Source organism: Pelophylax lessonae (assembly GCF_965119305.1).
Source record: "Pelophylax lessonae genome assembly, chromosome: 5".
NCBI lineage: Eukaryota > Metazoa > Chordata > Amphibia > Anura > Ranidae > Pelophylax > Pelophylax lessonae.
The window spans coordinates 220669157-220691828 of NC_138772.1; the positions used below are offsets into that span (position 1 = coordinate 220669157).

At 41.0% G+C, this 22672-nt stretch overlaps 1 protein-coding gene across 5 annotated transcripts in view; it reads right to left on the minus strand.

Annotated features, from left to right (window-relative positions):
• IKZF1 (IKAROS family zinc finger 1) overlaps positions 1-22672 on the minus strand; it is a 184043-nt gene that overhangs the window by 13765 nt on the left and 147606 nt on the right. For 2 of the 5 annotated variants that reach the window (XM_082259859.1, XM_082259856.1), the window contains exons 5-7: positions 17710-17877; positions 15170-15295; positions 6763-6897 (exon numbers count right to left, since the gene is read on the minus strand). In XM_082259859.1, coding sequence (XP_082115985.1) covers positions 6763-6897; positions 15170-15295; positions 17710-17877 — 429 coding nt within the window. The remainder of the gene's footprint in view (positions 1-6762; positions 6898-15169; positions 15296-17709; positions 17878-22672) is intronic. The other 3 variants (XM_082259857.1, XM_082259858.1, XM_082259860.1) reach the window with 3 other exon arrangements.

Below are 22672 nucleotides of genomic sequence, written 5' to 3' on the forward strand. Positions count from 1 at the left end.
CGCGATTTAGTTTCTGTGAAGCACAGAGGACACTGTGGTTTAATATATATGCACCTGAGCACTTTATTTATCACTAAAGAATGATTAACACATTAAGTGTTTTTTAGGTTATTGCTTTTTTACCTTTGTTCACTATGAATACGAATTTTATTTATATGGTTTAGTTCCCTTTTGTATATACTGTGATAGTCACACACACCAGGTATAGTTTATTTATTTATTTATTATTGTTCACCTACCCAGAAGCGCAGTACCCCCCACCGTTCATAGATCCAGGAGTCAGCACCAGGGGATGAGGAGGCGCTCCCACTGAAGATAATGCCGCCCAGAAGGCTCCATAGACATGGCCACCACTGTTTTCTAAGGCAAGCCACCGCAAAATGATCGCCAGACTACATAAGCATTGCTGCCGTGCATTGCAGCACAAGGCTACAACAAAATGGCGGCCCTGCACTGCACCACAAGGCTCCCAGGTACCCAGGAGGGATCCCTAGATCTCAAGGACAGGGGGCCCTGGCAGGAGCCCCCACCAGGTACAGCCCCCCCTGCACAGCCAATTGTCCAGTTGATGCCGGCGCCCCCCTCCGCCCCCTTCACCAGCATAGCGCCCGGCCCCCACCCCAGGAGGTGGACGAGACCACCATCACAGCCCCAGCATTAGTGGGGGGGGTGGATGGGGGGACAGATGAAGGGGTGCCTGACGGGAAGGAGGGGAACCCGGGGGTCCGACTATCCCATGGAGGGGCCCATGTCCACCCAAAAACCCTCCGGGGGGAGGCAACTACTCGCTATACCAGGAACCAGGTGGGCACCGCTCCAGACAGAACCCCTCGCCATCTAAATAGGGGAATGTCGGCCAGGAGAAACGCTGCGACTCGGGCCAATACCCGGTCATATGCGACCTCGGGAGGCATTTAACTCGCAGGCCAGCCCCCGTCCAGTGGGCCTATGTTGTGGCCAAACTAGCGCGGAGCTGAGGTCTGCGCACGCTCGCTGGCCAGACTGGGGTGACCACTGGATCTAGATTATCCAGCCCATCGCCCAGTTGGCAGTTGATTGTAGATCTTACAGGAAAAAAAAAATCTATTGAAAAAGTAAAACTTTGGGATATCCCAGTGAGGAACTAGGTCCTTACTCCTGACTAGACAAAAAAAACCTATAGCAGAGAGAGGGAGTATACCCCTGGGACTGTCCATAGGTGTAGAACAGGGGCCCTGGCAAGAGCCACCACCAGGTACAGCCCCCCCCCTGCACAGCCAAGTGTCCTATTCCTGTAGGGGGCAGTATAACCCAGTGGTTAAGAAGATCAGGAGCTGTGTCCGTCAATGAACAAAAGAGAAAAAAAAATTAAAAACAACATTGCATCATCTAAATATTAAGTATATTCTTTATTCTCATATACATTTCTATTTTTAAAATGAACAGTCTGGAGTGTATATATCAAATGTTAACACTTTCTGAACTATTAATAAATAATAATCAATATAACTATGTACTTAAATTGCTAGTGGTTTTAAGGCTTTTGGGTTTTTAACTTAACCACTTCTGGACCGGAGGGTTTTCCCCATTAATGACCAGGCCATTTTTTGTGATACGGCGCTGCGTTAATTTAACTGACAATTGCACACATATGCGACGCTGTACCCAAATAGAATTGATGTCCTTTTTTTCCCCCACAAATAGAGCTTTATTTTGGTGGTATTTGATCAGCTCTGCGATTTTTATTTTTTGCGTTATAAACAAAAAAAAAAAAACGACAATTCTGAAAAAAATATATATATTTTTACTTTCTGCTATAAAACATTCCCAATAATAAAAATCTATTTTTTTCATCATTTTAGGCCAATATGTATTCTGCTACATATATTTGGTAAAAAAAATCCCAATAAGTGCACGGTCTGCCATGTTTACAATGGCAGACTGCCATTCTGTCTCCACGGGGAGCCATCACGGGTGCCCGGCGGCAATCGTGGCCATCGGACTCGCTGATTGGCTTCTAATTTCATCGCCCTTGGTGTTAATCCCATCCCTGCCAGTGTCATTAGTACAGTAGCAGTGCATATATATATAGCACTGATTACTGTAGTAATGTCAGTGGACCCCCCAAAAGTGTCCAAAATGTCAGTTAGGTGTCCAATCTGTCTGCCGTAATGTCACAGTCCCGCTAAAAAATGCTGATCGCAGCTATCACTAGTAAAAACAAATAAATAAATAAAAATTACATAAATATTTCCCCTAGTTTGTACATGTGATAACTTTTGCGCAAACCAATCAATATGCACTCAGTATACACCTGTTGGGATTTTTTTTTACCAAATATATGTAGTAGAATACATATTGGCCTAAAATGATGAAAAAAAAAATTTTTTTTTCTAGGGGAAAGATTTATGTAATTTTTATTTATTTATTTGTTTTTACTAGTAATAGCGGCGATCAGCGTTTATCAGTGCTATATATGTATATATATATATATATATATATATATACTGCTACTGTACTAATGACACTGGCAGGGATGTGATGAACACCAAGGGCGATGAAAGGGGTAAATGTGTCCCTTGCGGGTGCTTTCTCACTGTTTGGGGGATGGGCTTGCTGAATGAACACAGAGACCTGTGTTCCTAAATAGGAGGAACACAGGACCCCTGTGTTCATTACTGACAGAACAATTAATGGTCTGCAGTGTTTACAATGGCAGACTGCCATTCTGTCTCCACGGGGAGCGATCACGGATGCCAGGCGGCAATCATGGCCATCGGACTCGCTGATTGGCTCCCAATTGAGGCTTGTGTGTGTTTCCGACGGCGCGTGCAATACGACGTACAGTTATGTTGTTTTGAGGGACAGAGCCGACTTGCCCCAGTATATGTACTGCTGGGGGGCGGCAAGTGGTTAATGCATTACCTGCTTTAAGTTAAAAAATATTTCAGTATGTGTATTGCCCCCTCACCCCGCTTTTAGTTACTTAAACCCAATCTCAATCCAGCGTTGTGATCGTCTGTAGTCGATTTCTCCTCTTCTCCCCCCCCCCCCCCCTCTCACAGGCTTTGTATTTTATTTTATTGGGATTTTATGTGATAGACCAACACAAAGTGGCACATCATTGTGAAGTGGAAGGAAAATGATGAATGGTTTTTAAAACTGTTTACAAATAAATATTTAAAAATTGTGGCGTGCATTTGTATTCAGCCCCACCATGAGTCAATACTTTGTAGAACCACCTTTTACTGCAATTATAGCTGCAAATCTTTTTGAGTAGGTCTCTACCAGCTTTGCACATGTAGAAAGTGAGATGTTTGCCCATTCTTTTTTGCAAAATAGCTCAAGCTCTGTCTGATTGAATGGAGAGTGTCTGTGAACAGCAATTGTCAAGTCTTGCCACAGATTCTCAATTGGATATTTATACAGAGATAAACTTACACACAGGTGGACACTATTTACTAATTTAACAAATTTTAGATTTAGAATTGGTTCCACTAGATTTTAGTTAGCGGTATCAGAGTAAAGGAGGCTGAATACAAATGCATGCCACACTTTTCAGATATTTATTTGTAAAACATTTTGAAGACCATTTATCATTTTCCTTTTGCTGCACAATGATGTGCCACTTTGTGTTGGTCTATGACAAAAAATCCAAATAAAATACATTTACGTTTTTGGTTGTAACATGACAAAATGTGGAAAACTTCAAGGGGTATGAATACTTTTTCGAAGCACTGTAACTGTGGAATAGATCCTACAATGCATTGATCTAGTAACTGTTTAGTACCCTGTTTCCCTGAAAATAAGACAGTGTCCTATATTAATTTCTGCTCCCAAAAATGCGCTAGGTCTTATTTTCAGGGGATGTCTTATTTTTCCATGAAGAAGAATATGGTACACATTTTTTTTTTAACAAAAAAAAGGGAAATGTAATACCTGTATACGGTAACGGTAGTAGTTGTCATCACAAACCAGCAAATTACATCCTCCTGTGTCATTTTGATCCCCCCCCTTCTGATCCTCCTGTGTCATTTTAAGTGATCCCACTCCCCCCCCCCCCTTGTGCCAGTGGACACCTTCACCAGACATTCACCCCACCCCTTTATCAGACATTTCCCCCCTAACTCAGTCACCCCACCCCTGTGTGTGTCCACACAATGTGCCCCGACTCCTTCCCCGTGCGAATCACTGTCTAATTGTGAGTCAGCCAGACTCCATCAGGGCAGAGCAAGAAGCTGGCGGCAGCTTGTCCTGGCGGTGGCGCGTGCTCTCTGATTAAAAGAGACCTCGCACTTCCTGTCTGCTCTGGCTGCGCTGCGGCCAACAGTGAGCTGTGGGGCGGCGCCCGCCGCTACGGTCCAGAGTTACAGTAGCTTCGGGGGGCCTTATTATCGGGGAGACCTTATGTTCGGGGAGGCCTTATTATCGGGGAGGTCTTATTTTTGGGGGATGCCTTATATTTCAGCGAGAGGCAAAACTGTAAGTAGGTCTTATTTTCGGGGGATGTCTTACTTTCAGGGAAACAGGGTATACTGTATATGTTCAGTAATAGTTACAAGACGAATCATTCTTTAACAGCGAAGGGAATAAAGGGTCAGAGATTATCAATTCCCCCACTCCCCGAAAGCAGCCCACCAGCTCAGACCCTTACCCCCCTCTGGATCCTGTGATCTTTGCTGTTCTGTCCTTAACATTTTTACTATGTTCTAAGAAGATGGTGAATGAAATAGACTTTGTAATTCTTACTGATATCAATGCAGAACTGATAGATTTTTTAGATTAAGAAGCAATTTGTTTGCAATTTTCTAGAATCAGCTGGGGACGCTTCTTTAAAGGTTAATACAAACAAGAATTTTTACTGTAGTGCTTTTGTCACTGCATCATTTGACTTGTTTTTGTGGCTTTTTTGAACTCTGCTGTGGCTCTGTTTAGTTGAGTAGGCTGAACAGCATATAATGAGACTAGTAAACCTTTAGACAAGACAGGAAACATCACCGCTCACATGTGCTGGAAAATGGTAACCAAAACTTTACATGAACCGCTGACACTGAGAAAGGCTGTGAATGCCGGGAGCTGCCTTATATGTGTCTAAGCGAGAAAAAAAAAAAAAAAAAAAAACCTCAAGGGTAGCACAGAAATGTTTTTTGTTACACTTGTAGGCAGTTGGTTTCACAGACACCTGCTATCTGAATATATTCTTGCTCGTACCTAATTTTATATAGCTTCAAACATGTACAGTTTTTTCCCATTCTGTCATGATTCATATTAAATTAAAAAATAAATAATAATATGCAAACCCTTAACAATTGTGGAAATTTCAAACTGATCATTTTTATGAAAAGTGCATACTTAGAGATATCTTTAAGAAAAATTGAATCTAAAAATTACAGGTGAATCCAAAAATATGGCAGCTGGATTTTTTTGCCTGTAAAATTTAAATGTGGCACCACTCCTTTCCTATTGATGTGATGGTCAAATGTATGCACCCAATAGGTATGCTGGGGCAGTGGGTGATTCAGATGGATGATAAAAAAAAATCCCAGTCGTCACAGTTGTGTATTCCTTTCAAATGGTTTTTAACCTATAGCTATCATAAGTACATGATTCTATCTTGCCATCAGCCTCCTGTTATTCCCTGTATAGTGGCACTCAGATTGGGTGAGGGAGGGGCAGAAATAGGGGCTAATAAAGCTCTGCTGCATGCATGTGCTGACAAAAAACAAAACAATACTGACAGAGGAGAACAGTGTAAGCAGAGTTAATGCCGTATCAGTGTGTTGCTTCTCCATCATTGTCCAATCAGCAGGCTGTAGCTGGAGGCATCACATCAAAGCATTTCTTAGTCGTAACAGAGAAAGTGGTGTTGCCCTCCAGTTTTTGCTGTCCAACTGAGATGTATGAATAAAAAAATGCCAATGAACAGGATTAAAAACCCTAGCGTATTCCCATTTGTGTATTTGAACTGTGTTATTAGCGATCTGCTTGGAGTTCAGCCTTAAAGGGGCCACAGAAAATAGAAATACCACATGAATGCACATGGTAGAATACATTTCCTATTGGTTTTATACTAAAGATTTTAATTCCTGAAATTTGCGGTGCTGCTTTGTAAATGCATGAACAAAAAAGACAGATAATTATGCATTGCACATTAAAAGTGTATGTTAGTCCATGTGAAACCATGTTACAGTATGCACCTAGATGCAAACAGGCCCTTGGCCGTAGGAAGTGCAATTGTTAAATCTTCTTCATTTCCCAGTATCTGGAAAATTCGAACACATTTGCCTTTTGTATGGCATAATCAGAAAATTTTGAGTGGAAGGAACAGGCAAATGGATTAAAGATGTGAGATGCTACTCGAGAGAATGATTGTTTGGGTGGCTTTGTCTGATTCTGGGAGACTGCATGTGCAGTGCGGAGCTGTCTGTGAGCACACATTGATTGTTGTATAAGTGTTCAATGTCTGCTGCTTCAGAACTACAGGCTGGCTTGTGTATGTTGGGTTGTAAAGGCCTAATTACAGGAACATGGGGCCGAAGATTATTTTTCTCCTCTAGGTTAACTATCTTTTTATCCTATTTTATATAAATCACAGATTAATTGCTACCACTCAAAATCATTGAAGGATACAAAGTAAAGAAGTCACCTAGTTAATAGTTGAATTACCTAAAATATTTCCTTTGAGGACTGACTTACATAGATATGTTTGGACTATTTTATGGCAAGTTTATGTTACTCTGCTAAGATTATTCCTGATAGACAGAAAAGGCTACAAGTTCTTACCAACAAATTTCTGAGGCATACAGCTCTTACGTTTGGCAACGTTACTTGCAATTCTGTCCAGTACAAGAGACCTCTCAGAGCCAAGCTTGGAAAGATCTTCAGCCATTTCAGCCTGGTTTGTCTCTTCTTTTACTACTACAATCAAAACATGTGCAATTGAGATTATATCTCACATCTAAAAAAAATCTTTGACTTGAGTACAACATTCTAATTATAAAAGTATATACTGCAAAGCAAAATTGTATTCCTAAACCTGCAAGACGTATTAAAACAATCCAAAATGCTTGATTGTGAAAAACGAGGAGCTTACAAAGTTTACTCAATAACTAATGACCGTGGTTAAACAAATAAAAAAACATTGCTGGAGAAAGGTAAGATTATTTTTTTCGCAGAAGAGACTTGCAGAGACCCTTTTGTAATTCAATTCTGCCTTCTATCAAGGTTTACATATAAAATTTTAATTTTACTTTAAGTAACCAAAAACAGGATTTTTGATGTGCCTGTAAATTCCAAATATTGGAGTACAGTACAGGACACAGCAATTGATTGTTAGACCATGAGCTATATGCTACTATCTGCAGGTAATTGAATACTAGGAAAAGCTGTGCTGGGACCTCCCCCAGTCTATGCTTATAACCCTGCGGACTCCCTGAGGTTCCAGTTTGTTAACAAGATTAAGGAGATCACAGACGAAAGAGGGGAGGGACCTCTGTCCTGTACTGTACTCCAAAATATGAAATTTCCAGTTACGTCAAAATTCCTATTATCCTAAATGTACAGTACAAGGCACAGGAACTGATTCTTAGACCATGTATGGGCAACAATATAGCCAGAACAACATCGACAGACCCACATGAAAAAGAAGAGGGGTCAACTGACCTAAACAGGCAGTTGACAGCAGATGCACCTTGTGGCCGTAAAGTCTACATAGACACCTGGCAAAAACAGTTTTAAAAATGTGAACAGGGGATCAGGTGTTTGATGCAGAAAAAGCTGAGAGCCCTAGAAAAATAACCATCCAGCGAGTAAAAGAGGGAAGAGTTCCACAGAGGAGAAGGGTCAGTTCCTAAGCCAAGATATGGCAGGTTGCCATAGATGATAGCTGACCCCACCCATAAGCAGAACATGGGGAGGGGGGAATGAAATTCCTGCAAAAGGCGATAAGAAGAACACCAGAAAAGCAAGATGAACTAGCTTCCAGGAAAACTTGTCCCCAAAAGTTAGAAGAAAAAAGGAAATGGGGCAGCCAAGACAGGAATATGTATACCAGAGACAACACAAGAGATTAAGGTTCTGTTTCTACAAAGGATCTTTTAAGGAAGGAACCCCCAAGAACACAAGGGGGGGGGGGCTCTGCGTGGGCACTTGAAGAAGGCCCCAGAGGGACACAGAGGGCAACAGAACAGAAGAGCAACTTTTTACAAAAAGAGTGCAATACCTGCAGGATATTTGGGGTCAAGTGTTTAGCAAACACAAACTGAAGAAGTTGCAGGAAGAGGAATGGGTACACTTTTTCTCAATGTTCACAATGGAGTTCTCAATGATCACAATAGGTGAGAGCTACCTCACATGATACATACATTGCAAAGTATGGGGGAGAAGAGATTAGCAAGCTCCAAGGAAAGAGGGACACTAGTCTAGAAGCTGGAATGTGCCTAACTGGTGGATATCAGTAAGTTAGAAATGCTGACAGATCTCTAGGCAAAAGTCTGTACAGCAGTCATATAACTAAAGATTTCTGGTGGGAGGCAAGTCTCGGGGCACCTAGACTCTGCATATAGAGAGGTAAAAAATACAGAGGGGAAGTACTGAGAACAGGGGCAATGGGACAACTGGCAAGGTATGGCTTCTCAGTATGACTTCTCATCCAGTATAATGGACAATTTGATAATCTACAACCCTGATACGGGGAGAGAAGGATATATCTGAAATCAAAATAGAGTCTAATGGAATGTAAGCCAGGGAAATATAGCAATAAGGTGTGAAAAAGCTTTGGGTAATGGAGCTAAGCTTCCCATGTAGTGAGAAGGAGGGTTCTAGTGACCTTAGTGGACTTCTAGTGACCCTGAGTGGAGAAAACAGGACACGGGCTGCCTTGAAAGAGTCCAACAGCAGAAATTTCGAAACACTCTCATGGAGGGGCAACAAGAGGTGATAATTAGAATATTAGAAAAATAAAAAACTATTTCCTAACTGCGCACATCACAAATAAACTAAAAAAAAAAAGGTTAATATATGACTTGTGATAAAATTCCACAAATGGCATGTGACCTAGTAACACACAATATGAAAGTCCTAATTACAACAGTCACAATGTGCTGGTGCTCCTTATAAATATATCTTTGTGCTCCACTCCACAGTGTTCTTGGTGAAGCTTGATCCACGTTGCTGTGACGCAACTTCTGCTGATGTCACTTCTGGGTGGTTATACGCATCGCACTTCCGGTATCGGAGGCGTGGCCATCACTCCCCACATACAAACAAAAGCTGTTTACACCAGGTGCTGGGTCTTTTAGGCACAAAAACAAGTGAGTGCAATTTGTACTCTTTTATTAAATAAACTATGTGGAATGGTTTTACGCTATGAAACCCACTTCTTGTTATTCTTCCCCTTGAATGTGATCACTGTGCTATTGTGCATGCTGAGCATTATTTGAACAAATCGGGAGGTTGAAACCTATCAGGGAAATGCCCCACAAGCACTGTTAACCATGCAAGAGATACATGGTTATATATATTTGGTGAGTTCTAGTCCATGTGTGGTACCAAGAGCAGGAGGGGCAAACAGATCTTACACAGAAGATAGTAGATAAATCAATAGAGTATGATTGTGGAGAGTGGGGTAGGACCCCTCTTCCCTCTATAAGCATCTCATTGTATTCCTCAAAGCACTTTCCAAATAGGATCTCACCTTCAAAGGGCATGAGCAAAATGTATCTTTTCCAAGCAGGATCAACTGACTATGCCTAGACCTGCCAGAACAAGGGAGATTTCAAAAGAATCTCTAAACACCTATCAACTGAAACCTTAAAGTGGATCTTCAACCTCCAGAACATTTTGCCTCCAATCCACCCCTCCACTGTACTTATTTTTTGCTTTTAATACATTTTATTAAATACCAGATTTAAACACTCTATTATTATTATCTACAAGGCCAAATAAAGTGAGCTAATAATAACTAGGGAAACAGCACAAAAAGTGTAGATTGCTCCATAACCATTAAGCCTCAAAACCACTTGTGTGGTTAGCATGATGATGTTTCTTGCAGGATCAAAGGATATAATGTAGTGCGTACCACAGATTCAAGTAATGATCCAACACAACTTATTCCCAGGAAGTAGGATGTAAAGGTACAAGGAAACCCTGTCTTAACTTGTCCACATTGTTAGTCCTGTCCAGGGTATATGCTTTGCCCATCACAGTGGGCATACCCCTGAAGGGGTCTTCAGGGAATGCATCACAGCCTTGGACCTGTACAGCAATCTTTAACTAACTACCCTTGTTATGCCACGTGCCAAGGCGAGCACCTAACGCATTATCCAGTTCACTAAGCAAACATTACAGGGTTGCCGCTGCTGTGGGGTCTGGGGACAATTACAAAGGTATACACCAATCTGGAAAATGCTAGTGAGGCAATAAAATGTTAGTTAAAAGAGAAAAGGAAATCTGGTGAAACACAGAAAAATCTTCTCCAGCAGGAGAAGTAGTCCATCACCTAAGAACACTAGCAAAAAACTGGAGTCTGACAGAGCGGGTGGAATTTTATCAATATGCAGCAAAACTTTTACCGGTGCCCAATCCTCTAAAGATAGCGACATATAACCCACAGTCTAAGAAACAATTCCTGTGTCTAATTCTGTATAGTCAAAATAATGAAATTACTCTTTAAGTAAGCTCTTTAATTCCCTAAAAACCTAAACATAGTTGGAATTTTACAATCCACTCCTTTCCCCAAAATATGCAGCCAAACAAGAATAAATACATTTGATACCCCATGCCAATTTTGACTTTTTTGTCAAAAGTCAATAGCAAAGTTCTTATTTCCATCTATAACTACTCCACTTAACTGCTAAAGTATGAAGAGAGCAGTGAAACTGCCACAGAAAGCGTAGAGATGTCCTTGACGTGTGAGCTGGGAGGCTCCATGCACACTAGCATTTTCTTTAAGCTCCTAGAAGCTATTAGCATTTTTTTTCCTAGAAGCTAAATAATGCTATCCTATGTGTCCATGCACACTACTTTAGGCTATTAGCATTTTTAGAGCTTCAGCGTCTAGGAGCACAGAGAAAATTGTTTTTGTATAGTTTTTTAGAACGTTTTTCCAGCAGAAAAAAAACGCTGAATGCTCCTAAACTCTCCTAAATGACACTAACTGCTTCTAAATGACTGCTTCATGAGGCACCAAGTTCTCTATGTAGTCACATTAACAGAAATACAACAAAAGCCCGCAATATCTGCTTCCAATCAAATATCTGATAAATGCTGAGCACTCTGTGGCCATCTAAGGCTGGCCATTAGTGTCTCCATCTAACAGGCAAGGCTTGGTTGGGCTATTTATGTGTACTCCAAATCGGTATTAACCTTGCCTATTCTAGCTCATGACACGAAAAACCTGCATAAACAGATTGCTGTATGTTAGACAGGCCAAAATGATTCGTATATGTGGTGATATAGGCAACTAAACTTGTATGTCAATCTTGAGTTTTCTCTCTTTTTACGAGTTTACCTATTGAGTTACCAGAGTTGGTTATATTCTTTCTGAGTAGTTTGCTTCTTCTGCACTCAGCATCACAAAATATGTAGCACTTCTACTAAACATTTCTGCAGATTTCACAAAACAATTTTCTAATTAGAGAAAAAACTGAAAGGCTCTGCAAAATTGTGCCAAGTTTCGGTGGTATTCAACGTCTACTGAGTGGCAAGAAGAGGAACAGTTTTATGTTCCCTACAACCTTCCACTGTACTCAAGACAAGAAAGTACAGCCTTAGTACTGTATAAGATAAATAGTAAGATGCACCAACATAATATACTAACAGAGACCTTGACGGACCTCATATAGAAGTGATGTGCATATACCAAGCTACAATTGTGCTGCGCTTCAACCAAAACTGGAACATAAACTATTAAAATAAAGTGTAATTTAGATTAGACCTTGACATTAAGGTTAACTGCAGTACAAAATAATTTAAATCATAAGAACATCATACTAAACCGGTGCCAAATAAATACATGCGGTGATAAATATAAATAAAAAAATAAATAAAATTAAAATGGAAATAAGAAATGTATAAATTGTCCACAACAGTGTCGTTTATAATATCTGAAAATGATCCCAGTCACCAGTCTTTTTCTTTAGTCAAAATGCTCAATCCTTTTCCCTTTGTGAGTGTTCCAATATAACAAATCTGTGTTTCACCACAAACGTGCACCCCCCTTCAGTTTTAAGCTGGATACACACTATACAATTTTCTTTCGATTTTTTCCTTTAGACTTACCAAAACCATATAATATGAGGTCAGACCTAAACACTTTCAATTTGTATGCAATCTGGCAGGCCATTGCACTACATAGAAAAGGTAAATCTAAAGGAAATCTACCAACAAAACTTGTATATTGTGTAAGGCCCCTTTCACACAGGCCTGTCCGTTTTTTTGGCGGATCTGAACGGTCCCCCCATGCATCACTATGGGGGATCGGATGTCAGCGGAGACATGTCCGCTGACATCCGATCCGATCCGTCAAATCTGGACGGATGGTAACCCTATTTTCCATCCGTCCAGCGGATCGGATCGGATGAGAAGGGACAGACAGTCCATTCCCATCGGATTTCCCCCATAGTGATGCATGAGGAACTGACAGCTGTGTCTCCGCACACAGCGCGGTGACACAGCTGTCATCCTCCTGCTCATCGGGGGATCGGCGGCTCGATCCCCCGCTGAGAAAAACTGAATCCGTCCGACGGACGGATAGTGTGAAAGGGGCCTTACTCTCACCTTCAGCAATGTGACCTTGCAATTAAGATTGGTCAGAATACACCCTTTAGCCTCTCCTGGGCTAGAGCAGAAGTTGCCAATAAGCTGTCAATGACACGTATATAAATCCTCACTGATGTGAGTGAGGATTTCTTATACGTTTATAGACTGGCGCACTGGAAGCACCAGGGAATTGTGAATACCTAGCATTTGCTTTTTAAATAAAGAGATTGTTTTAAAAAGGTATAAGCACTATTGAGATATTTTCACTTATGGTACCTGGATATCAACAAGCAGAGTGGGGTGACGTAAAAAGAGCAATCATTGACAGCTTATTGGCAACTTCTGCTCTAGCCAAGGAGAGGCTAAAGGGTGTATTCTGACCAAGCTTAACCACTTAAGCCCCCCTGGAGGATTTGGCTGCTCAAAGACCAGGCCCTATTTCGCGTTTCGACACTGCACACTTTAACGGACAATTGCGCGGTCGTGCAATGCTGTACCCAAACGAAATTGACGTCCTTTTTTTCCCACAAAGAGAGCTTTCTTTTGGTGGTATTTGATCACCTGTGCGATTTAAATTTTTTGCGCTATAAACAAAAAAAGAGCGACAATTTTGAAAAAAATGTAAAAATCAAAATTTAAGGCCAATTTTTTTCTGCTACATATTTTTGGTAAAAAAAAAATCGCAATAAGCGTATTTTGATTGGTTTGCGCAAAAGTTATTGCGTTTACTAACTACGGGAAAGATTTATGTCATTTTTATTGTTTTTTTTTTATAACTAGTAATGGCGGCGATCTGCGATTTTTTTGCGGGACTGCGACATTGCGGCGGACAGATCGGACCCTTGACTGACATTTTTGACACTTTTGGGGGTACCAGTGACATTACTACAGTAATCAGTGCTATAAATTTGCACTGTTACTGTAAAAATGACACTGGCAGGTAAGGGGTTAACTTTATTGGTGATCAGTGTGTTAAATGTATCCCTAGGGGTGTGATTCTAACTGTCAAGGGGCTTGGCTTGTTAGATCATAACAGACGGCTGTGTTTACATCAGCCGTCTGCCTTTCTCCCTCTCCTGAGCGGGATTGCGAGTGGCCGACGGACATCGGAGCCGCCGGTCACACACACGGGGATGCCTGTGAACGAGCAGGGGCGAAAGCGTGCCTCCGGCGGCGCGCGCTCGCCCCCTACAGGCTCCTGGGCGAGCGACGTAGTACTACATCGGTTTGCCCAGGAGCGGCTGACTGCCACAGTAAATATACTGACGGCAGTCGGCAAGTGGTTAAATCAGTAGTATACTCCGCTTTTTTATTTTTACCTACAGGTAAGCCTATAATAAGTCTTACCTGTGGGTAAAATTAATATCTCCTAAACCTGCATGGTTTAGAGAAATGTATCCTGCATGCAGCTGCTGAAACCAGCGGCGCATGCGCTTTGAAGGTCCGGACCTTCAGAGCTTCTTGCCGGAAAGTGAACTCCCACGCGCATGCGCGGTAGTGACGTCATCAAACCCGGAAGAGACGCTGAGGGAACAAGTCAGCTCCCTCAGCGGTGTCCGGGTGACCGTGTGGGGATTTTGTTCTAAGGTAAGCATTTCATAATGTGCTAGTATGCGATGCATACTAGCACATTATGCCTTTGTCCTGCGGGTTTTTTTTTTTTGTTTTTTTTTTTACACAGGGGACACAACTGCTTTAATTGCAAGGTCGCATTGCTAAATTTTGACTAAAGAAGAAGACTGGTGACTGGGATAATTTTCACAGATATCACAATAATTATATATTATTTAGCACCGGTTTAGTATGATAACCTTTTGGACCATGTTACATGTTACTCCTGTTCCACTCCTTCATGCTGTCACTTTTTAAATCTGCCTGGCTATGTGGGACTCCACCACACAGAAGTGTCATTCATTCACTGAGATTTGTGAATGACTGAACTAAATGTCCCTCCCGTCACCATGGCAAACAGACTTGTAGTTCACTACAGAAAACAAGGGTGGAGATCACCCCATTCGCAGTCCATTGATACTTCCTCCAGGAAGATTCTGCATAAGCATTGCACCACCCTCCATCCACTAATTGCGGTTGCAATGATTTGCAGACTGCAAAAAAAAAAACACATGCACATTTGTTTAGCTGCAAATATATATGCATGTATTATTTTTTGTAAAAGGTGGACTTAGCCTTTAGGTGAAAATGTAGTGAACAGAGTATTTTTATATTTACTTATATAATCAGTTATATTCCTGTGAAGTGGAAGTCAAGCCAAACTTTTTTTTTTTTTGTGGGGGGGTTTAATAAAGATCTCTGAGGGAATTTTCCCAACAGGGAAACACACAGCAATAAAAACCTGACAGAGGTTCTAAACCTTATCTGATTTAATAAAAACACATTTGGCTGGAATTATACTTTATGAAAATGAACTTACCTGCGTAAATGTTATTTTGTAGACCCATACTTTGCAGGTAATTGTGGCATCTCTCCTTATGTTCTTCCAAAGAGCTGCGTTGTTTGTAACTGCGGCCACAATATCCACACTTATGTGGTTTACCTACTACAAGAAAATAGATTATGTTTAGTGTTTAAGTGAAAACCTAACGCAACACACATAATGTAATGTAAACCTGAATTAAAGGGTTAAAGTCTAAGTTCAGTCAAAAATGGTTTAAAAAAAAAATTAAAAAATCAGCACAAGGGACATTACTTACAGCATGATGTGTCCCTTGTGCTGATGACTACAGATTTAGTAAAAATCTTCTGTCTGTTCTGTCTGATTCCTCTACCACACCTGCAGCCATAATCTTCTAGTGTTGTGGGGTTTAATAGAGCCAAGGGATGTGCACTCATCAAGATTGATGACTATGCACGCCCTTTCTACCCCCTCCTCCATTCATAAAAGTTGTACTATAGTCTCTATCATTGAAAAATGATCTATGAAGTGAGGAGGCAGATCTTTATTCATCTGCCCGTCCTCCATTTATAGATTGTTTTTCATTCATTGTAACTATAATACAGTCTATAAATGTAGGAGGGATGTGGAAAGGAGGGGTATAGTGAGAAATCTGGATGAGCGCATTTGACAGGTCCCTCGACTTTATTAAGCCCCAAAGCACCAGAAGATTATGGCAGCAGGGGTGGGAATTGGAGAATGGAGGATTTCAATTAAATATGCAGCCAACAGTACAAAGGACACATTGCATTGACAGCAAATAGTGTCGCCGCTCTCATGTATTCTGCCCTGCCACCCCCATATAATGTGCCCTGCTGCAACCATATATTTTGCCTTGCTGCCCCCATGTACTGTGTCCTCCTGCCCTCTTGTGCTCTGCCCTGCTGACCCCTGTACTTTGCCATGCTGATCCCCTGTGCTCTGCCCTGGTAATCCTCTGTGCACTGTTGCTAATGACCCCCTGTGCAATTGTTGTTATACCAACAGCTTGCTGATCACACCAATGTTCCGTAAGCTGTAAATCAGAAATTTTTTTTCAGGGGTTCCCCAAGATCTCAAACTTTTTTCCAATGGTTCCTCCAAGGTAAAGAGTTTGACAAACCCTGATAAAGTTTATTATAATTCCATTAACTTGATGAGATGACTATTGAGGAGAACGGAAACGTAGCTATTAGAGGTGTTTATGAGATAACGTAACTATTCACACGAAAATAAATCTGCCCATTTCATGCAAAAAATAACTTCATACATAAGCAACATGCTTTTGAATAAGAAACAATTAGAAAAGAAAACTGGCTGTAAAATAATAGGTGTTACTATGAAGAATGTTATGCATTTCTTTACAAATTTAAACATTTGGGCAACAGTTACCTAGTAAAAAAAACTCAGTGACATATGAGGGAAAGTCTTGTCTGCCCAAACTAGCGTAAGAGAGTGGTATAAGTTGCAAAATAGCTATCCTTTACCATTCTTAAGACAAACCCATTACCAAGCAGGGTCCAACCTTCTTAGAGCTTTAAAGTGGTAGTAAACTCTGTTTTTATTTTAAATATCCCCTAAATGTGCACCGTTTAAGAAATATTCTAGTGAGCAGCACCTGGTGACGTCACCAGTACATGCGCTCTGAAGGAATGGCATGCCCGTGCCATTCCTTCAGACCCATATGCCACGGCTGTGACTCCTGCGTGCATGCATGGGAGTGACGTCATTGCGGCTCAGCCAGTCAGATGGCCGGAGTCAGTGAACCTGGAAGGAAGACCGGGAGAAGATGGAAGCCTCTGCAGCGGTGATAGTATGCCGCTGGAGGGCTTTGTTTTAAGGTAAGTTTCGAGTATGCCGTGCATACTAGAACATTATGCCTTTCCTTTGCAGGGGGAAACAATTTTTTTTTCATAGACTTTACTACCACTTTAATAGATTATTATGGACCCTTTTTTCAATACAGTGGGATGGCCCTAATGCAGCCATACCTCTCATTTAAAAAAAATACGCTGGCATAAATATACAAAGTACAGCAGTGTGCTTAACAAATCTGCCCTGATTTTAATAAATGGGCATGAAAAAATGGACAGGAGGAGGAGGATTGCCCAGTCATAAGACCAATCAAAATCATGTTACCAAAGTATCTTCCATAACAGAGTATTTTCTGCAGCTTTGTGCAGCCAACACTGAGGGATGCCATAGGCTCCACACTGAAGCCTTATTTGTATTAATGAATGGGAAAATGCAGACTTGTTGTGCAGTAAATGCTGCGGTGTCCTGCGAAGAGTTCATAAGATTTCGGCACTCCATTATAAACAGCCCCCTACATATAGGAAGCCACATAAAACCAAAAGAAAGCTGAATTAGCTCAAACAGCCAGCTATAGACGCACATTTAAGTGATAAGCGCACAACAGTGATCATTAGTTGAACTCCAGGGTTACAGGACTTAGCAGGCATAGAGAAGGGGATGAAAAGCAGGCACAGAGAAGGGTAATTTGTTTTATTAAAAATTCCCTGCACAAATGAACTAATCACCTGAATGTGTCCTGAGATGGCCAGTGAGTGCATCTCTGCGCCTGCATGCATAGTTACACAAGTGACACTTAAAGGGCTTTTCACCAGAGTGTAATTTGATGTGTCGCAGAAGATTTCCTTTCTGGGTAAAGGAGGCACCGCATTGGTTGCACTGGAAAGGACGTTCCCCTAAAAAAAGGAAAAAACACACAAAAAAATTACATTAGAAAATTCTACATACAAACATATACAATTATTAGCCTCTTATCCATCTAACCCTTTATGTGTGTACTTATGTGAGAACAAAAATGTAACACAGTAACAAGTAGAAGACTTCAGCAAGAAAGTTGTTTTCTCACTAGCACTGTATGACTTCCGTCGTCTGCAGGTTTGATAGAACATGAGGCTTTTAGACTAGACCTGCCAGTTCCTTAACGCTTCACTGGCTGGGTCAATTTGATCTGAAAATCTAATTTTTTTTTCTAAATCAGAATGGCACATCACAATGCAAATTCAACCTCATTTAAATAAAGTGACTGCAACATTTTTTGTGTTGAAGAGCCACTCTTCCTGATCAGCAGTTTTGGAATAAACCAATATCCAATTTTGTATGTTGTGGCATTTGGTGTGTGTGTTTTTTTTAATGTAGCTTTTTTTCAAAGGGTCTTTAAAATATGCTACCGAGGCAGCAAAAATAAAAAGGGAACTCATTAAAAATGCATTTCAGGATCACAAGTTCATTTCAGCGTTACACTCTTATATTTAAATGAAAGGCACTTCATTATAGCAGTTATAATAACTTCTTTTCATTTACATTTTCCCATGTATTTTCCCTTTCAATTTCTTCTCCATTACCTGTCTGTCCCTAAGCCGCCAAATCAGGGAGGAGAATGAGGGGGTGAAATAAAAATGAGCAGGCAACACTATGCTGAGGGACATTATCCATTATCCTTGCAGGATATTATCATGGGGTTTTGAATTAATAGTCTCAAGGGCTCACAAAACTCATAGCCCGTGACTGTATGTTTAGAAAAAGTGAAAAGAAGTCCCAAGGTGTATCGGCTGAGGGCTAACTCTACTACAATGCTCCTGCTGGAAGTCCTATAATTGTAGACCACATCAAATACAGATAAGAAAGCATAGCTAAGATAAAGGTGCAACTGCATATAGAACCTTTCTGTCAACTGACATTTTTATAGTACGAAGACTCCACAATAATTGAGTGACTAAGCAATCCTTACTGCCATCTTTAATCAAGTAGCGCAGTCAATGAAGTAACACACAGCACTTAATCAGATTCCTGTTTCCTCTGGGCAAAATTCATTCTGACTACTGACTACAGGTTACTGCCTTCAAATACACATGCTAGTAAAAAGGGCAACATTAGGTTATTAAAAACCCTTGTACCTTGTCTCAGAGCCAACACAAGGATCCACCCGCCAATACTTAATTAAGGCTGAACTCCAGGCTAACAGGTAAATAAACAGGTAAAACATATATATGGGATTTCAAATGTAAAGGAATTTTATATATGTCCATCCAGTCTTGAGATTTAAGTAGCACAGGTAGGATGATGACACCACTTTTTCTGTAACACTGTGGCTTCCTATTCCTACCCTTAGATGCACAAGCAGTGAAAGGACAGCAGCAGAGGGATGCGCTTAACCTTCTGCCTCCTATCATTATGCTCCTGGTCAGAACATTTGCTTGCAGAATACCTGACTGATTCGCAGTACGCCCCCTACTCCCTTCCCCTACTGTCTGAATGTTGCTATACATTGGATTATGAGAGGCTGATACCTAGTCAGGTACTTACATTAGTTGAACTGAAACATATATATATATTAATGAATACAGATTTATTTATTTATTTCAGGTACTTGTATAGCGCTGTCAATTTACGCAGCGCTTTTACATACACATTGCACATTCATGTCAGTCCCTGCCCTCAAGGAGCGTACAATCTAAGGTCCCTAAATCACATTCATACATACATAGTAGGGCCAATTTTATACAGGATCCAATTAACCTACCAGCATGTCTTTGGAGTGTGAGAGGAAACTGGAGTACCCGGAGGAAACCCACGCAGGCACAGGGAGAACATGCAAACTCCAGGCAGGTAGTGTCGTGGTTGGGATTTGAACCAGCGACCCTCTTGCTGCTAGGTGAAAGTGCTAACTACTACACCACTATGCCAGATCTGCATTAATGTGCATCTTTTATATCTACCCTGAGTTCAGCAGATTTCTTTTGATTTTACTGCTGCCTACAAGGTAAGTTTACTGCTGAATATATAGTAAATAATAATTTGTTAGCACATACCAGTATTAAAATGTGGCAAATTGATGCATTTGGTGAAATACAGTACCATAAGATTCTCCAAAGATATATATTTTTTTACTCTTAAATGTCTGATTGAACAAGATGAAGAGGTGGGGCAGCAGCGTCATGCACTCCACCTTGTCCAATCAAAGAATAATTTTCATTCATTCAGAAAATGCAAAGCATTTAAGTCAGGCGCCCAACCTCCTGTATTTACAATGCATGGGACCCAGAAGCTAGGGTAGATCCATTAGAGTGCGGTGCCTACTTCAGTGATTTTCAGCTTCAATGTATATTGATTAGGTATAGTATATACATAGTTGCATTGGTCCAGATGGGCCAATGTAAATTGTATGTAAAAGTATACCATGCCTGGAATTCATATTTAAGATTTCAATACTATAGGTGGTGTAACTGTAACAATGGGGTTAATTTTTAGCTATGCTAAAAAAATAATGGAGGCTCAGAATGAAGTCAGTTTATTGAATAGTTAAGAGTATTCATGATGTGACAAGAATTCATGAGAACAAAGAGTAAAAAAAGAAAGCAAGTAAATACTTGGTATAAATCAGCCCCATCATTTAATAGATATACATACTGTATTTTTAATAAACCAACAATCTGGTTTACGATTATTTTAAACAATATTAGTGTATTTATTCCATTATTTTTGTAATAACTCCAAGTATTCTGGTTGTAAGTCATGAGGTAGGAAAATAGCCTTTCTTTTGTGTAGTTTAGGTGGCATACTAACAGTTACTGAGACATTTTCATGAAAAAAAAAATAAAAAAAAGGTAAAACAATATTCCAGATAATGCCATTAGAGTAGCATAGTAATGTATATTCAGGTGCTAGCCACTTCCTGACGTTTTCTGCCTGCTCACATCACTGTGCCTTCCAACAACACTTGCTCACTGGAAGAGTGAAGAATGGGTCATTTCGTCACAGATACCCAGACAACATCATCTAAGATCTAGAAAATATTATCTTAGTGAGCTATCCTTGACTTATGTTTGTGTCAGTGCAGTGTTGGAATTTAAAACTCTGAGCTTATAAATGTGTGAGTTGTTGTAATATTGTAATTGCATACTATTCAGAAAATGAAGGAAGTGACGGGCATGTGGAATCACTTTAACAATTTTGATGAATCCGATTGACTGGCCCTATACTATCAGATGTTTTTTTGATCAGATTCAGCCTACAGCTAAAATCAAATTCCTTCATGCACACTAACAGTGTGAAAGGACGGACTCCCTTGCTGGGGTTTTGTATCAAGATAGCAGCCGGTGACTGTCAAAACACTGACAATTTTTTCTGCTTCGTGTCGGGTGAGAGTGGGTAGGCAAGGCCACCCACTAAGTGAAATTTGGCCAGTTCATCAGAAACCAGCCAAAATTCAAACAGTAGAAAAACCCCAATATGATGGCACGCAACCTTGTAAATAAAGAATTTTTTAATTACCGTAAAATTAATTTCTCTGATGTTCATTGACAGACAAAGCTTCCTTTTCTTCTTGACAGTTGGGTTATACTGCCCCCTACAAGAGTAAGACAGTAGACAGGAAATAACCTGACTATGCCTATGGGGCAGTCCCAGGGGGTATACTCCCACTTTGAGATATAGGCATTCAGTTTTTTGTTACAAGCAGTGTCAGAAGAAAACCAACTCCACAGAGAGGAGGATGCTGTGTCTCTCAATGAACATCAGAGAAATGGATTTAACGGTAAGTCAAAAATCCCATTTTCTCTTTCGTTTATTGACGGGCACAACTCCTTATCTTCTTGACAGTCTGGGATGTCCCAAAGCAGTGTCAAACATGAGGGGTGGGAACAGAAAGAAAAAACTCCCAAGGCTAAACCGTAGCCAACCAGGTAACATGGAGCTCAACCATAAACAGCTGGAGTTTACCTGAAAAAAACAATACACCCTCAAAGAAGACCAGGTCCTCTAAACAGCAGCCTGAAAAACCTTGCAACCAAAGGAAGCATCGGCACATGCCAACACATCGCCCTTATAAAACTTTGTGAAAGTGTGCACAGGCGACCAGGTGGCAGTCTTGCAAAACTGCAGCACTGACCCCTGATGACAGAAGGCCCAGGAGGCACTAATCGCCCGAGTAGAATGCGCCTTAACAGGGAAAGGAGGAACCTGACCCTTAATTAAATAGGCCTGAATCACCGTCTGCTTGATCCATCTGGAAATGGTCGCAGCAGAAGTAGCCAACCTTTTACGAGGTCCATCCGTGAGTACAAATAGTGAGTCTGACTTCTGAAAAGACTCCGTAGCTGCCAGGTACATCCTGATTGCCCAAACCACATCCAAGGAATGCAAGTCAATTTCCTTAGGAGGTTTAGGCCTGGGACATAGGGAAGGCAAGACAATGTCTTAATTTAAATGGAAATCAGAGACTGGAAGGAACGATGGACAGGGAGGAAGAACCACCTTATCTCCGTGGATCACCAGGTAAGGTGAACGACAGGACAACGCCGCCAGCTATGACACCCTGCATGCAGAAGTAATAGCCACTAAAAAGGCCACCTTCTGGGACAACGCAAGCGGGGAACCTCCTTCCAAAGGGAGGCTTTTGAAGACAGCACCAAATTGAGGTCCTACGGTGGCAATGGAGACCGCACTGGAGGAGCCAAGTGTCAAACTCCCTAG